Source organism: Vulpes vulpes, chromosome 5 (genome assembly GCF_048418805.1).
Source record: "Vulpes vulpes isolate BD-2025 chromosome 5, VulVul3, whole genome shotgun sequence".
In the NCBI taxonomy this organism is placed as follows: domain Eukaryota; kingdom Metazoa; phylum Chordata; class Mammalia; order Carnivora; family Canidae; genus Vulpes; species Vulpes vulpes.
In genome coordinates, this window is record NC_132784.1 from 68374951 (window position 1) to 68387681 (window position 12731).

Here is a 12731-nt window from a genome sequence, read left to right on the forward strand (position 1 = left end):
ACCAGCCAGAGCTCCACAGTCCTTTTAACCCAGAAGGGGCTTTGCCCGCAGGAGATGGGACTGCCAGAGGTCTTGCCTGTCGTGGGACCCACCCGCCCTCTGGCAGGAGGCAGGGGTCACCCTCCTCCCTGAGTCACCCTGCAGGCCAGCCTCCCGTCTGCACCTCCACGCGCTGGCACAAGGCTGCCTTGGAGGCCAGGGCGGTGCCTTCCCCTGGGAGGGGCCACTTGGCAGCAGCGAGGGAGTTTCCAAGGAAAGCCCTCATTCCCGGAGCTGCCCAGGGAGTGTGGTCAGGGTGTGGCGTGGGCTGCCAGAGCTTCCTGAGCGGGGTGTAGTCCCTGTCGGGCACCCACAGATGTGTGCAGAAGTGGAACTACCAGCCCAAAGTAGAAAATAGGAGCTTTCCTAGATTTCTGACAGCTGCAGGCTCCCCGGGGGCCTTTCCAAGCTGTGACCTGAGACATACAGCACAGCCCGTGCCACTGCAGGAGTGTCCTGGGAGCCGTGAGGGACCATCCTAGCAGGGCACAGCCTGCCCTCCACACCCCGAGTGGGAGGAAGGGACACGGGTCACACAGGGGAATGGAAGGGCACGAAGCGTGGCCCGCAGGTGGAGTCAGGCGTGGGTGACAGCCGGGCACAGCCCCCCTCCCTCCTCAGTGCATCCTGGAGGTTGGGATCTCCCTACATCCACACGCAGTGCAGGACAGCGTGAGGACAGGGTCGTCTCCAGTGTGTTAGGGCCTTTGAGGAAAAGGAAGAGAAACCCAAACAGACAGACCACCCCACACAGAATAAACTCACTATCCTAGCCAGCGCCCACCCCAGTCTCCCAGGCAGCCACCGGCCCGAGTTTTATGGAATGTTCTGGTCCCTCAGAGGGTTTGCCCAAATGATCCACAAGCCAGGTGTGTGGGTGGCTCATGGAGATGTTGGGAGAAGCATCCCAAACTGTCCCAGCCAGGCCTGCAGCACTGCCCCCCCGTGGGTCGGACTGCCCCCCGCCCACCCTCCTCTGGGCAGCACTGCTTCCACTCAGGCCACCCACATTATGGGGAGAAGCCCTCTCCCCCAGAGTGGCTGACTCACACCAGCCAGGCCAGCCCTTTGGGTTTCAGCCCCCTTGTGCCCTTTTGGGGTCAATGGGCAGGAAAGAAGGTGTGGTGCCCTGGGGCAGGTGGCAGCAGAGATCTCCTGAGTGTCAGGCTCAGTGGGCTCACCTGGACAATCTCAGCTCCTGAGCTGGGTGACCTGGCCTGGTGAGTTAACCTCTCTGAACTTCAGCGTCCTCTTCCATCAAACAGAAACCAACCTCTCATTCATCCATCTATGAGGATTTAGCACCACAGATCCCTGACGTTGAGGGAGTGACAAGAGCTCAGCTATATTGAAGCCAAACTGCTGCAGGCTGGGCAGGAGCTGGGCTGGGGAGATGGGGGGGCTGGGGTCTGATGGGACCCGACGGCCCTCCTCACTCTGCAGATTGCAGTGACCTTCGCCATCGTCCTGGGAGTCATCATCTACAGGATCTCCACGGCCGCTGCCTTAGCCATGAACTCCTCCCCATCCGTGCGGTCCAACATCCGGGTCACCGTCACAGCCACTGCTGTCATCATCAACCTGGTGGTCATCATCCTGCTGGACGAGGTCTACGGGTGCATAGCCCGGTGGCTCACCAAGATCGGTGAGTGTGCATCCCAGGGTGACCATGGCCACCTTCCTGCTGCAGGGCCCTGGGCTGGTCACTGGGCTGGTCACTGAGCTTCATCCCATGAGAGTGGAGTAAAGGGTCACGTGCATCTTGCTCTTCCTAGAGGTTCCAAAGACGGAGAAGAGCTTCGAGGAGAGGCTGATCTTCAAAGCTTTCCTGCTAAAGTTCGTGAATTCCTACACTCCTATCTTTTACGTGGCTTTCTTCAAAGGCAGGTAGGGATGTCAGTTACTGAAACTCACTGCCTTTCCCACCGTGTTCCTTCGGTTCCATAGAAGGCTCTCCGCCCGTCTCCCTGCAGGTGGGAGGCCCTGGGCCCGGGGCAGAGCTTGTGGTATGGATCCCACTGCCCCTGAGTTCATGGAGAGGCCTGGCATCTATGGTGGGACCGGAGCAATGGGGACCCCGGACAGTGGGGACCCAGGGCAGCAGGACTTCAAACAGTGGGGACCCAAGGCAGCAGGGCCCCTGACAGTGGGGACCCCAGGGCAGCAGGACCCAGGGCAGCAGGACCCTGGACAGTGGGAACGCAGAGCAGCAGGACCCTGGACAATGGGGACCTCAGACAATAGGACCTCAGACAGCAGGACCCTAGACAACAAGGACCACAGACAGCAGGGCCTCAGGGCAACAGGGACTCCAGACAGCAGGGCCCCAGGCAGAAGGGACCCCAGAGAGCAAGGACCCCAAACAGCAAGGCCCCAGGCAGCAGGGGCCCCAGAAGCAGGGACCCCAGGCAACAGGGACCCCAGACAGCCGGGCCTCAGGGCAGCAGGGACCCCAGACAGCAGGGCCCTAGGCAGTAGGGCCTCAGGGCAGCAGGGACCCCAGACAGCAGGGCCCTAGGCAGTAGGGCCTCAGGGCAGCAGGGACCCCAGACAGCAGGGCCCCAGGCAGTAGGGCCTCAGGGCAGCAGGGACCCCAGACAGCAGGGCCCCAGGCAGCAGGGACCCCAGACAGCAGGGACCCGGGCAGCAGGGACCCCAGACAGCAGGGGCCTCAGGCAGCAGGGACCCCAGACAGCAGGGGCCTCAGGCAGCAGGGACCCCAGACAGCAGGGCCCCAGGCAGCAGGGACCCCGACAGCAGGGCCCCAGGCAGTAGGGCCCCAGACAGCAGGGACTCAGGGCAGCAGGGACCCCAGACAGCAGGGCCCCAGGCAGCAGGGACCCCAGACAATAGAGGCCTCAGGCAGCAGGGACCCCAGACAGGGACCCCAGACAGCAGGGCCTCAGGGCAGCAGGGACCCCAGACAGCAGGGCCTCAGGCAGCAGGGACCCCAGACAGCAGGGCCCCAGGCAGCAGGGACCCCAGACAATAGAGGCCTCAGGCAGCAGGGACCCCAGACAGGGACCCCAGACAGCAGGGCCTCAGGGCAGCAGGGACCCCAGACAGCAGGGCCCCGGGCAGCAGGGACCCCAGACAGCAGGGCCCCAGACAGCAGGGACCCCAGACAGCAGGGCCTCAGGGCAGCAGGGACCCCAGACAGCAGGGCCCCAGACAGCAGGGACCCCAGGCAGCAGGGCCCCAGGCAGCGAGCTCCAGGAGCTCCCACAGTAGGGCAAGGTGGCTCAAGGGGGTCGGGGCCACAGGTGCAGGTAGAAAGCACAGCCTCAGCCAGCCTGGTGCTTCCCGCTGGTGCAGGGGCACACTCCCTGCCTGGACCTCTTATAACACCTCTGGAGTTTGAGAGTCTGTGGAAGGTGCCACCACAGCACACCCCAGGGGTCGTGGCTCAGCTGCCAGCTGTGGGCCACTCGAGGCGGGCTGCAGCCCTGCCCCAGTCTCCCCGCGCTGACCCTTCCTTGCCAATGCCCCCACTCGTTGCAGGTTCGTCGGGCGCCCAGGCGACTATGTCTACATTTTCCGTTCTTTCCGGATGGAGGAGGTAAGCGCGTGTCCCATGCTGCTTTCCTAGTCCGTCCACACAGCAGACCCGGTGCAAGCAGATGTTATTGAGCAGCGTTTCCCTCCTTTTCTGCTGCCCGGCCGCTGGGGCTCTGATCTTATTTGATGCATCCACATAGGGTCAACCTAAAAGAAGAAAGTCTTTTCAGAGTCCCCAAAGCAAAAGAATAATACCCGTTTGGAGTTTTTTCCTTTTTCTATGAGATGGCGAATATGTTTCTCTTTGGTTAACGTGGATTAATGAGGACTAAACAGATCTCAGCTTCATTCTGTGACCTTAACGTAGAAATGCCCACCTCTCTCCCTCTGAATCGGTGCTGGTGAATTTTGGCTTCTGCTCAGCTCCTCCAGCCACGGTGGGGCTGGTGAGCGTGCCGGCCCCTGGACCTGCTCCATTGGAGCAAGCGGGAGCTTCAAGGCTGCCGGGGGCTCAGGTCTCAGGAGCAGGGACCCTGGTCAGCGTTTCCAACAGCCAGGATGAATCAGCTTACTAGAAAACAAAGGGTGGGTCTTCTGATAAAGACCATGTGAAATGGGGTAGAGAGGATTGGAGTGGGCTTCAGGTACAAGGTGATCTGGCTGCCTGGAGCACAGCCAAGGGGTTCAAGCCCCTGAGTACCGGCCCCCAAACATCCCAAGTCATGGGCCTCACCCACAGTGACAGATGTTTGCAAAAAGCCCATGAAGTGCTCTTGCATTGTAGGATTTTGGCCTTTCCGTAAATGATGCCATGCCAAATTCTTTAATGGTTGGAGAAATTGGGGAAATGCCTTTGTAAAAAGGAATAAAGCAAAGAACATCATTTTTTTTAATGAAATGATGGCCCTCTGACATATGACCTGTGATAACAGTATAAAAAGTCTTGTTCTGGGCCCATAGAGGGGTCAGCTATGCCCCAGAGGGTCACCTGGGGCCCCTTGAGCTCCCTTCACTTGGGCAGGTTACACTTCTGGCCTATCACATGCCTGCCTATGACCAGCCTCAGGCAGGGGGTGCAAGCCCACTGAGGACAGGGATATTAGGCCTCAGAGGGGTGGCCAGCTGCCTCACCACGTGTTTTCCCCAACAGCATAGGCCACAGGCTGCCACGGCCGTGCAGGGCCTGCAGATAGGCAGCAGTGCATGGGAACGGTCCTGGCCCTGGGGGACGAGGAGGTGGAGGAGGAGGAGCCCCTAAGTCCAGCCCCATCAGTGCCCACTCCCTGACAGTGCATCCCTCCCCACGCCATATTCCAGCCCTGACAGCCTGGAGACAAGGTGCATTAGCTTCCTGGGCCCGCTGTAACAAAATAGTCTAGAGACAGGTATCCTGGGATGGTTCTGAGGCCAGAAGTCCAAAACCAAGAAGCCAGCAGGGCTGTGCTCCCCTCGAAGGCTCGGAGGAGGGTCCTTCAGGCCTGGCTCCTGCCTTCTGGGGGCTCCCGGCATCCTTGGCGTGCCTTGCTTCTGACCGGGTCCCTCCAGCCTCTGCCTCTGTCCTTATATGGCCTCCTCTCCTCTGTGTCTTGTGTGTCTTCTCTTCTTATGAGGACATCAGCCACTCCCTCGGGGCCCACCCTGTTCCAATATGACCTCAGCTTAACTCGGCCACACCTGCAAAGACCCTTTTCCGACTAAGGCCATGTCCTGTAGTACCGGGGGTTAGGATGGAGACGTGTCTTTGTGGGGGATGCATTCAGCCCACAGCACAAGGGCTGAGCTCCCCTTGCCAGTGGCTAGGGTCACCTCTCCAGACATCCACAATGGGCAGGGCAGGGTTTGATGTACCTGTTGTCTATCCCACAGTGTGCCCCGGGGGGCTGCCTGATGGAGCTCTGTATCCAGCTCAGCATCATCATGCTGGGCAAGCAGCTCATCCAGAACAACCTGTTTGAGATTGGCATCCCGTGAGTAACATCCGGCCTGGGGGCCAAGGGGCGCAAGGGGGAGATGGGGCCCTGGGGCGCCCGGAGAGTGGTACTCTGGGTGACAGGTGATATAGGACCTGGGCCAGATGGGGCACAGGAGCAGAGTCGGGGTGAGGACAAAGGGGAAGGCAGGGCATAGCCACCCCATGGTGGACAAGGAGAGGATGGGGGCCCGGATGTAGCCCTGCTCCACCACAGGCTGAGGCCTCGGGGTGCTGACAGGTACCCTCGAACATGCATGCCGGCCCCTGTGGTCAGTAGATGGAGCGCCTAGAGGTTCGGCGTCCTTACCTTGTGCCCTTTGAGGTCCATGTCCTGTTCCCCCTGCAAGGCAGCCCTCCCTCTGGAATCAGGGACGTGTGGGATGATTTTCTGTGATCTGCTCTCTGCCCCCCGCCCACAGCGTCTGCTGGGGCACAGCTCAGCCCTGACCCTGTTTGCCCTCCCTGCACCTGTCTCCTTGTGTCAAAAACCAAGATAACACTTGACCCCTGACCCTGCAGGGGAAGGGCTCAGGCAATCAGTGACAGAGAAGCCCTGGCTTGGCTCAGAGAATAAGAAACACCAGTTTGGAGGTGACAGTCCTTAGCGCCCAAACCCATCTTCCCCACACCAAACTGAAGCGACCTCGTGTTTCCCTCAGGAAAATGAAAAAGTTCATCCGCTATCTGAGGCTGAGGCGCCAGAGTCCATCTGACCATGATGAGTACGTGAAGCGGAAGCAGCGCTACGAGGTGGACTACACGCTGGAGCCCTTTGCGGGCCTCACCCCAGAGTACATGGAGATGAGTGAGTGGTGGCCGGTGGGGTCCTGTCCTCAGGGCAGGTGCACAGGGCAGGTGCTCGGGAGGTACCCAGGAATGGAGCCTTGTCTCCAGCAGCTGTGTCACTGGGCAGGAGGATGCCCAGAGGTGGCACGTGACTCTCAGTGGGGTGCACTAGTAAAGCAGAGGAAAAAAACAGGTGCAGCTCACAAGGCTGCCTGGAGCCCCCCAACCCCACCTCCTCCCTCTCCTCACCTCCTCCTGCCATTCCAGCCACACTGGCCTCCGTGCTGTTGCCCAAACACCCAGAGTTCATACCTGCCACAGGGCCTTTGCACTAGCTGTGCCCTGCCTGGAATGCTCTCCTCCTCATACCTGCATGACTCACTCTCTCCCTTTCTCCAGAGCTGTGCTCAGGATGTCCTCCACCACGGGGTCTCCCTGACCACAGCGTTTCAAAGGAGCAGCCCCTCCCCTGTACCACTGTGACCCTCTGCCCTTCCTCCTGCTCCGATTCTCATCACCAGCCACCATCTATAGAACGTAGAATAGATCCAAGTGTATCGTGGGTTCTCAGTACACGTTTGCAGAGTGAACAGACACATGAATAGACACGTGCAGAGGGATCCCAACATGTAGGGCCCCCCAGCCTCCAGGGACAGCACATTTTAAATGCCAGCTCTGGAGCCCACTCCTGGTCTGTGCAGGGTGGGACGTGGGACCTTGCACTTTTAACAAACACTTGAGCAAACCACGGACAGCTCTGAGTGTCGAGGGGCAGGGTGGCCCCATGAGCACGTCCCTCCTGCTGGCCCAGCAGGTCTGTAGAAGTCACAGCGTCCCAGATGATTGTTCAAGAGCACCTTGCTGTTGACTCAGGAGGAAAAAACTCTTAAAGCCTTGAGAAATGGAAACAGAGCTGTGTTCAGATGACATTGTTTTCTCCTGGGATGAAATCCAAGGTGAATGGGAGGTGGGCAGGCAGCCCCCTCACCCCCATGGACCCCCGAGGGCCTGCTCCCTCCCAGGCTGTGTGGTGTCACCCTGGGGTCCAGGAGGAGGGCCCCCCCACCCCACCTGCCTGAGGCCAGTGGGACGACAGGCACCCAGATGGATGCTTCCCCAGACAACCATTTCTGCAGCAGCTGGAGGCTGTGCCCACGTTCCTGCTGGGCATGGTGAGACCCCTGGGACAGGCCCCTGCCCGTGCAGGACGTAGCCCACCCTGTGACGCACGCTGCACCCTGCTGCTAGCACGTTCTCCGCCACGCCCACTGCTGGTCTCCTCCTTGAGGACCGACTCTGCTGGGCGCTTGGAGCACACGGTGCCTGAGACTGAAGAGGAGGGCAGCTGTGGAGCCCCCTGCCCTGCCTCTGAGCCTGTCCACACAACAAGAGTCAGCGTCACTCGATGTGAGGACCCTACAGTCTCAGGCCTCAGTGGCCTCTGAGGAGCCCAGTCGAGCTTATCCGAATCTCCGTCCCCCCACAAAGCCGTCTTCAGACAAGACTGCATCCATGGAAGCAGCCCCCGGAGGTCCACAGAGGCCCACGGGGTGAGCGGGAAGCCAGCATCCCCGCTCCCACATGGAGGCTCCCATGGAGCCCCACTGGCGGCTCTAACAATGGCCACACTCAGCCTGCCAGGCACACAGTGACATTCTGTCCGCTTCCTTGTTTACCACCTGGCAGCGGGAGCCCCGGGACAGACTGTACGGTTCCTGAACCAGCCTCCCCCATGTGGTTCTGCTCTGCAACCTTTACCTGACCTCTCCCGGGAGCCGGCTCTGTGCTCCCCGCAGCATCCAAGGCCCGAGCCCTGGTGCCAGCCTGGTGACGATGAGAATTGTCCAAGAGGGGACAGGTTGTCCTGGACAGTGGGCCCCGCACGGCTCCCAGGAGCCCGACGGAAGGGGTCGATGGGGGCTCTTGGACACGCAGTGAGGCTGGCGGGATCCCTGCATCCCAGGAACCTCCAACTGCTCAGGCACAGGAGCCCCGCCCAAGGCCCTTGCCGGCCCCACGTGGGGTCGCCGAGGCTGAGGCTTCGTGCTCACGGGGCCGTCTCCCCACCTCTGATGATGGTCTAAGATTAGATGTATGATAAGTGACTACATGCTCATTGTTCAGGAGTCAATGCTGGGGTTGAGAACAAAATTTGGAACCTTCCCCACAGCCCCCCTTTGGCCCTGGGTCACCTGGTGTCTCGGCAGGTGCATCCCTGGGGCTACTCTTATAAAGGTGCAGAGGGCATGTCAGATGCAGGGAGCCAGCCAGACCCCACCCGGCTCATGTGTTCAGCTTATGGTGGGGTATGGGGTCCCCGCCATGGGGTCTCGCCCTGGGTCCTACTGTGGGGCCTCGCCCTGGGGCACAGCGGCGTCCTGACCATCCCACTCTCCTTGCAGTCATCCAGTTTGGCTTTGTCACCTTGTTTGTTGCGTCCTTCCCCCTGGCCCCGTTGTTCGCACTGCTGAATAACATCATCGAGATCCGCCTGGACGCCAAAAAGTTCATCACTGAGCTCCGAAGGCCAGTGGCTGTCAGAGCCAAAGACATCGGTGAGTGAGTCTCAGGAAAGTGCTCTGAGCACACACTGGGTTCGATGGGGGTGTCCTGCTCCCCAGAAGCTCAATCCAGAGCCAGCAGACTGAGGTCGGGCACGGGATCCCCATGGGCTCCTTCACACCCCCACACCAACGTCTCCATCCTGAGAGAACATTCTGGAAAGCATCAGTGTCATAGGTGTCTGAATATCTCGACAGCCACCTACACGAGGGGTCCCCAAGGTGCACGTGCTCTCAGAGGTCCTCAGCACCCCACCCTGGCCTGTCCGGGTGGCCCCAGAGCTCTCAGAACTGACGTGTGGGAGGCCAGTGTTCGAGACTGAGGGGGTTCCTTTCCATGCGCATATCATGCAGTCATTCAACGTCCATGAACAGGAAAGGGAGGAGAAAGGAGCCCTCCCAACAGTGCAGGATGAGCACGGTGTGGCTTGGCTGGAGGGTCGGGGCCAAGGGGGTTCCAGCCCCCCATGAGTGAGGGCTTCCTCATCGTCCCGCAGGTGAGGTGGGGATGAGGGTCAGTGCACTCACGGGGAGCGTGACCGCTAACCTTCTGGTAGTCAGAGGTGTCCCCAGAGAGGATGAACATCTCAAAGTGAGTCCACTTACTTAAACCAGGACCCAGTTTTCCAGGTGAAAGCAAAAAAGTTTCTATTTTATCCCGAAATGAGATGGGGAAATACGTCGGTTTGAAGTCCTTCTTGACACGATTTTAGTTAGAACAGCCCATCCACACTCGTCGGTGGAAGAAACAAAGATGGAATGACGTGTTAGGCGCATTATTTGTCCTTCTCCCAAGACGTGGACAGGATGCCAGGGTGATAGGGCGTCAGCAGGGCAGATGTCATCTGGCTGAGAGGTGGAGGCTTCTCCCACCCTTGGCGCTGGCTCCTCCTTGTCAGAAATGCCCCTCAGCCATCCCTCCCCGCCTGTGATCGTGGGGCTGCTCAGGCCATGTCTGCCCTGGCCCCTGGTGGCCCTGGTGGCCCAGCCCTGCTCACCACCCTCCAGCACCACCTCCGGAGAGCATGGGCTCCAGTGTCTTCCAGTTGTGCACTCTCCAGGGTTAAAACCGTCTGAAAGTGTCATTGGCCACATGTCGCACGTGTCCATGCTTCTCTCTGGCTCCCCGCAGCCAGGGTTTGCATCGTGGCATCTGTGGGGACTCCTTCAGGGCCTGGCTTTAGGGCGGGCCAGAAACCTTGGGGCTCCCTAGGGAGAGGTCAGAGCTGGGGCTCAAATATACAGGTCCGTCTGTCTCCTGTCTGTCACCCGTCTGGACAGCCCAGACAGTCGGCAGAGACTCAGCCAACAGATGCCCTCCCAGCTGAACATCCCCATAAGATTTTGCTTGTGATTTTAAGAGGTTTTAAAAGCCCCCGAATTAATTGGCCTCTGATATCCCTTCTAGCCGGGTCCTACTCAGCCCTGGCTGTGGGGTGAGCCCCTTGCCCCACACACCACACTCCGGGGTTTGCTGCTGTCCCAGGTCAGAGCTTAGCTCGGGGTGTCTGTGCAGGACCAGAATAAACATTATGGTTTCCGTGGGCCGGGAGGGGATCCTTCTCACCCAAGGCTGAGTGTCCTGAGTTTGGGCCATAGGCCACATTCACAAATCCCCTCTCCAGGTGAAGATGGCATTGCACGCAGCTCCTGTAAGCTTGTCACTCCCTGCTCTCAGGGTGAACCCCAGAGGACCGTGCCTGGCCTCAATCGCTTCCTGGGACTTTCAAAGTCAAGCCCTCCAAAGTCCTCCAAAGAAGGAGGAGGAGGACTTGACTCTAGAGGAGGTTTAGGCAAATCCTCGCTCCCATTTTCCCAATGGGAAGACCAAGGCCCGGTGGTGACCAGGGCTGAGCTGGACCCGGAGTCCCCAAGCAGCCCCCCACCGCTCACTCGGGGTCACCCATTCCTGCAACACCTCCATGACGAGAGGGTTTGCCCGGAAAAGCTTACAGTGCACACCAGAGGCCCGACAGGAAGCAGGTGGCTGGGGCAGCTGGCCAGGCACTCCCCGGACAGCCCTTGGGGATTCTGGAACCCCGTGCCCAGTGGCAGCAAAGACGAGAGTGTGTCACTTCTCCTTGACAAAGGCCTGATTCTCCAGTGCCCAGAGGCCCTAGGCAAGTCCGCCGTGGGTGGGTGTTTGCTTTGGCTTCCTTTGCTTGGCAGAGGCCTGCTTCCCCTGCGCCTCGTCCTGAAACCAGCAAACCCCCCCCCCAGGGCAGAGGGGAGCGCCCCAGGCACCTCCCGGCCCCCTGCGCCTGTCACGGGCATCGTCCTTCCTAACCCGGTGAGGCCGGGATGCACATCTGCCTTCTTCTGCCCATGGCGCCCCTTCTTTCCTGGTTCTTGTGGGTCAGCTGCATGCTTCCTGGTTCCTGTCTGGTTGGTTGGAGGCATAATCTGCCTTTCTTTCACTGTAACCTTTCCTTGAACAGGGCTTTGTATTGCTCCCATGATCCGTGTGGCCCCAAGGGGACACAGGGCCCCCGTGGCTGCACCCAGGGCGCCAGGGGCAGCTGGGAGGGGAGGTGTGGCAAGTCACAGTGGGGACCCAGCTCCCTGCCAGTGGGAACCGGGCTGCCCCTTCCCAGCCCTGACCTCTGACAGCAGATGAACCTGCTTCCTGCTCTCAGGCCTACGCTTCTGAGCCTTCACGGTGAGCTGCCTTTGCCTGCGTGCAGCTCCTGCACATTGCGGTGGTCGGGTGAGATGAAATACCTTCCTGTCTCGTTCTTGGAAATGGAGCTTGGCATCCCCTGGGACAGCAGGGATGCCTTGAAGAGGAACACAGGTCCCCCTGCCTTCAAGATTCTCATAAAGGAAGCCTGAAGGTTTTCCTCTTGTACCTGGGGTTCATCGGCGCATGACGTGCTCTGCAGTGTGCATCCCAACAACCCAGCGGGAGAGTGAAGACCCCAAGAGAGGCTGAGCCTGTGGGCTGGGGCTGGGGTCCTGGTTTTGCATTTTCCGAACAAGACCCCATGATTCTGGTGTGCAGTGCCACAGGGATCTCGGGCCCTGGACATACGGACCTCCTGGGGCCTGTATGTTGGGCTCCGTCCATGGCTCTGGAAAGCTCTCCAGCCCAGACCCCTTCCTGGCCTGGTCCTCCCACTTCACAGGCTCACCTCCCTCAACCCATTGGCCTGTTACCTGGGCAGGCTGAAGACCCGTTTTATTTCCTCAAGCTGTGCTCAAGGGGGTACTGCCTCCCCCAGAGCTCCCTCTGCCCTGACACTTGACCTTCAGTGGGCTTACCCATTCCTTGGGCCCCATCTCGGAGATGTCAAACTCAGACCCCGCAGGGCCAGGCAGGCCAGGTGATGAGTGAGTGGGATGCCCAAGGACTGCTCTCATGCCACAGGCCATGTGGACCCTCCATCCTCCTGGACACGTCCTCCCCTGTGCGCAGGGATCTGGACTGGGATCTTTCTCTAGTGGCTCCATCCCAGTTGCAGAGAACAGAACTGCAGTGCACAGCACGGCCTGGAGGGGGTATCACCATAGCCATGGAGTCACGCCAGCCCTGTCAACGGGAGTGAGGCTCTTTCTGAAGCACCAAGTCCAGATTTTTAAAAATACATCATCCTGATCTGTAGACCAGTCAGTATTTCTAAGCAGCAAGCAGCCAAGCTCTACAAATACCCAGGACCTCGGATGTGGCCCAAGGGCTGTCATCTTGCAACCCCTGCTCTGGTGCGAACAGTCTGGTTGGAAAGGGCTTTTTACGCTCTCACAGTAGCTTAGCAAATGTCGACCCAGCAGCGCCAAGCCCCAGGGCCAGACCACACAAGACCCAGGAGAGAAGTAAGGATGTACAGTTCACAGCCTTCCGGGGAGCTTGGAGGCTGCAGAGAGGCTCCCAGCTCTGA

At 59.8% G+C, this 12731-nt stretch overlaps 1 protein-coding gene and 1 long non-coding RNA gene across 11 annotated transcripts in view; one reads left to right on the plus strand and one right to left on the minus strand.

Moving 5' to 3' along the window:
• ANO1 (anoctamin 1) overlaps positions 1–12731 on the plus strand; it is a 158868-nt gene that overhangs the window by 135665 nt on the left and 10472 nt on the right. For all 9 annotated transcript variants that reach the window (XM_072758650.1, XM_072758652.1, XM_072758645.1 and 6 more), the window contains 6 exons: positions 1483–1684; positions 1815–1926; positions 3541–3598; positions 5404–5504; positions 6169–6314; positions 8698–8850. In XM_072758650.1, the coding sequence (XP_072614751.1) occupies positions 1483–1684; positions 1815–1926; positions 3541–3598; positions 5404–5504; positions 6169–6314; positions 8698–8850 (772 nt within the window). The remainder of the gene's footprint in view (positions 1–1482; positions 1685–1814; positions 1927–3540; positions 3599–5403; positions 5505–6168; positions 6315–8697; positions 8851–12731) is intronic.
• LOC140599035 (uncharacterized) overlaps positions 1–12731 on the minus strand; it is a 41718-nt gene that overhangs the window by 4045 nt on the left and 24942 nt on the right. For both annotated transcript variants that reach the window (XR_012001675.1, XR_012001676.1), the window contains exon 3: positions 1221–3744. This is a non-coding gene — a long non-coding RNA (uncharacterized lncRNA). The remainder of the gene's footprint in view (positions 1–1220; positions 3745–12731) is intronic.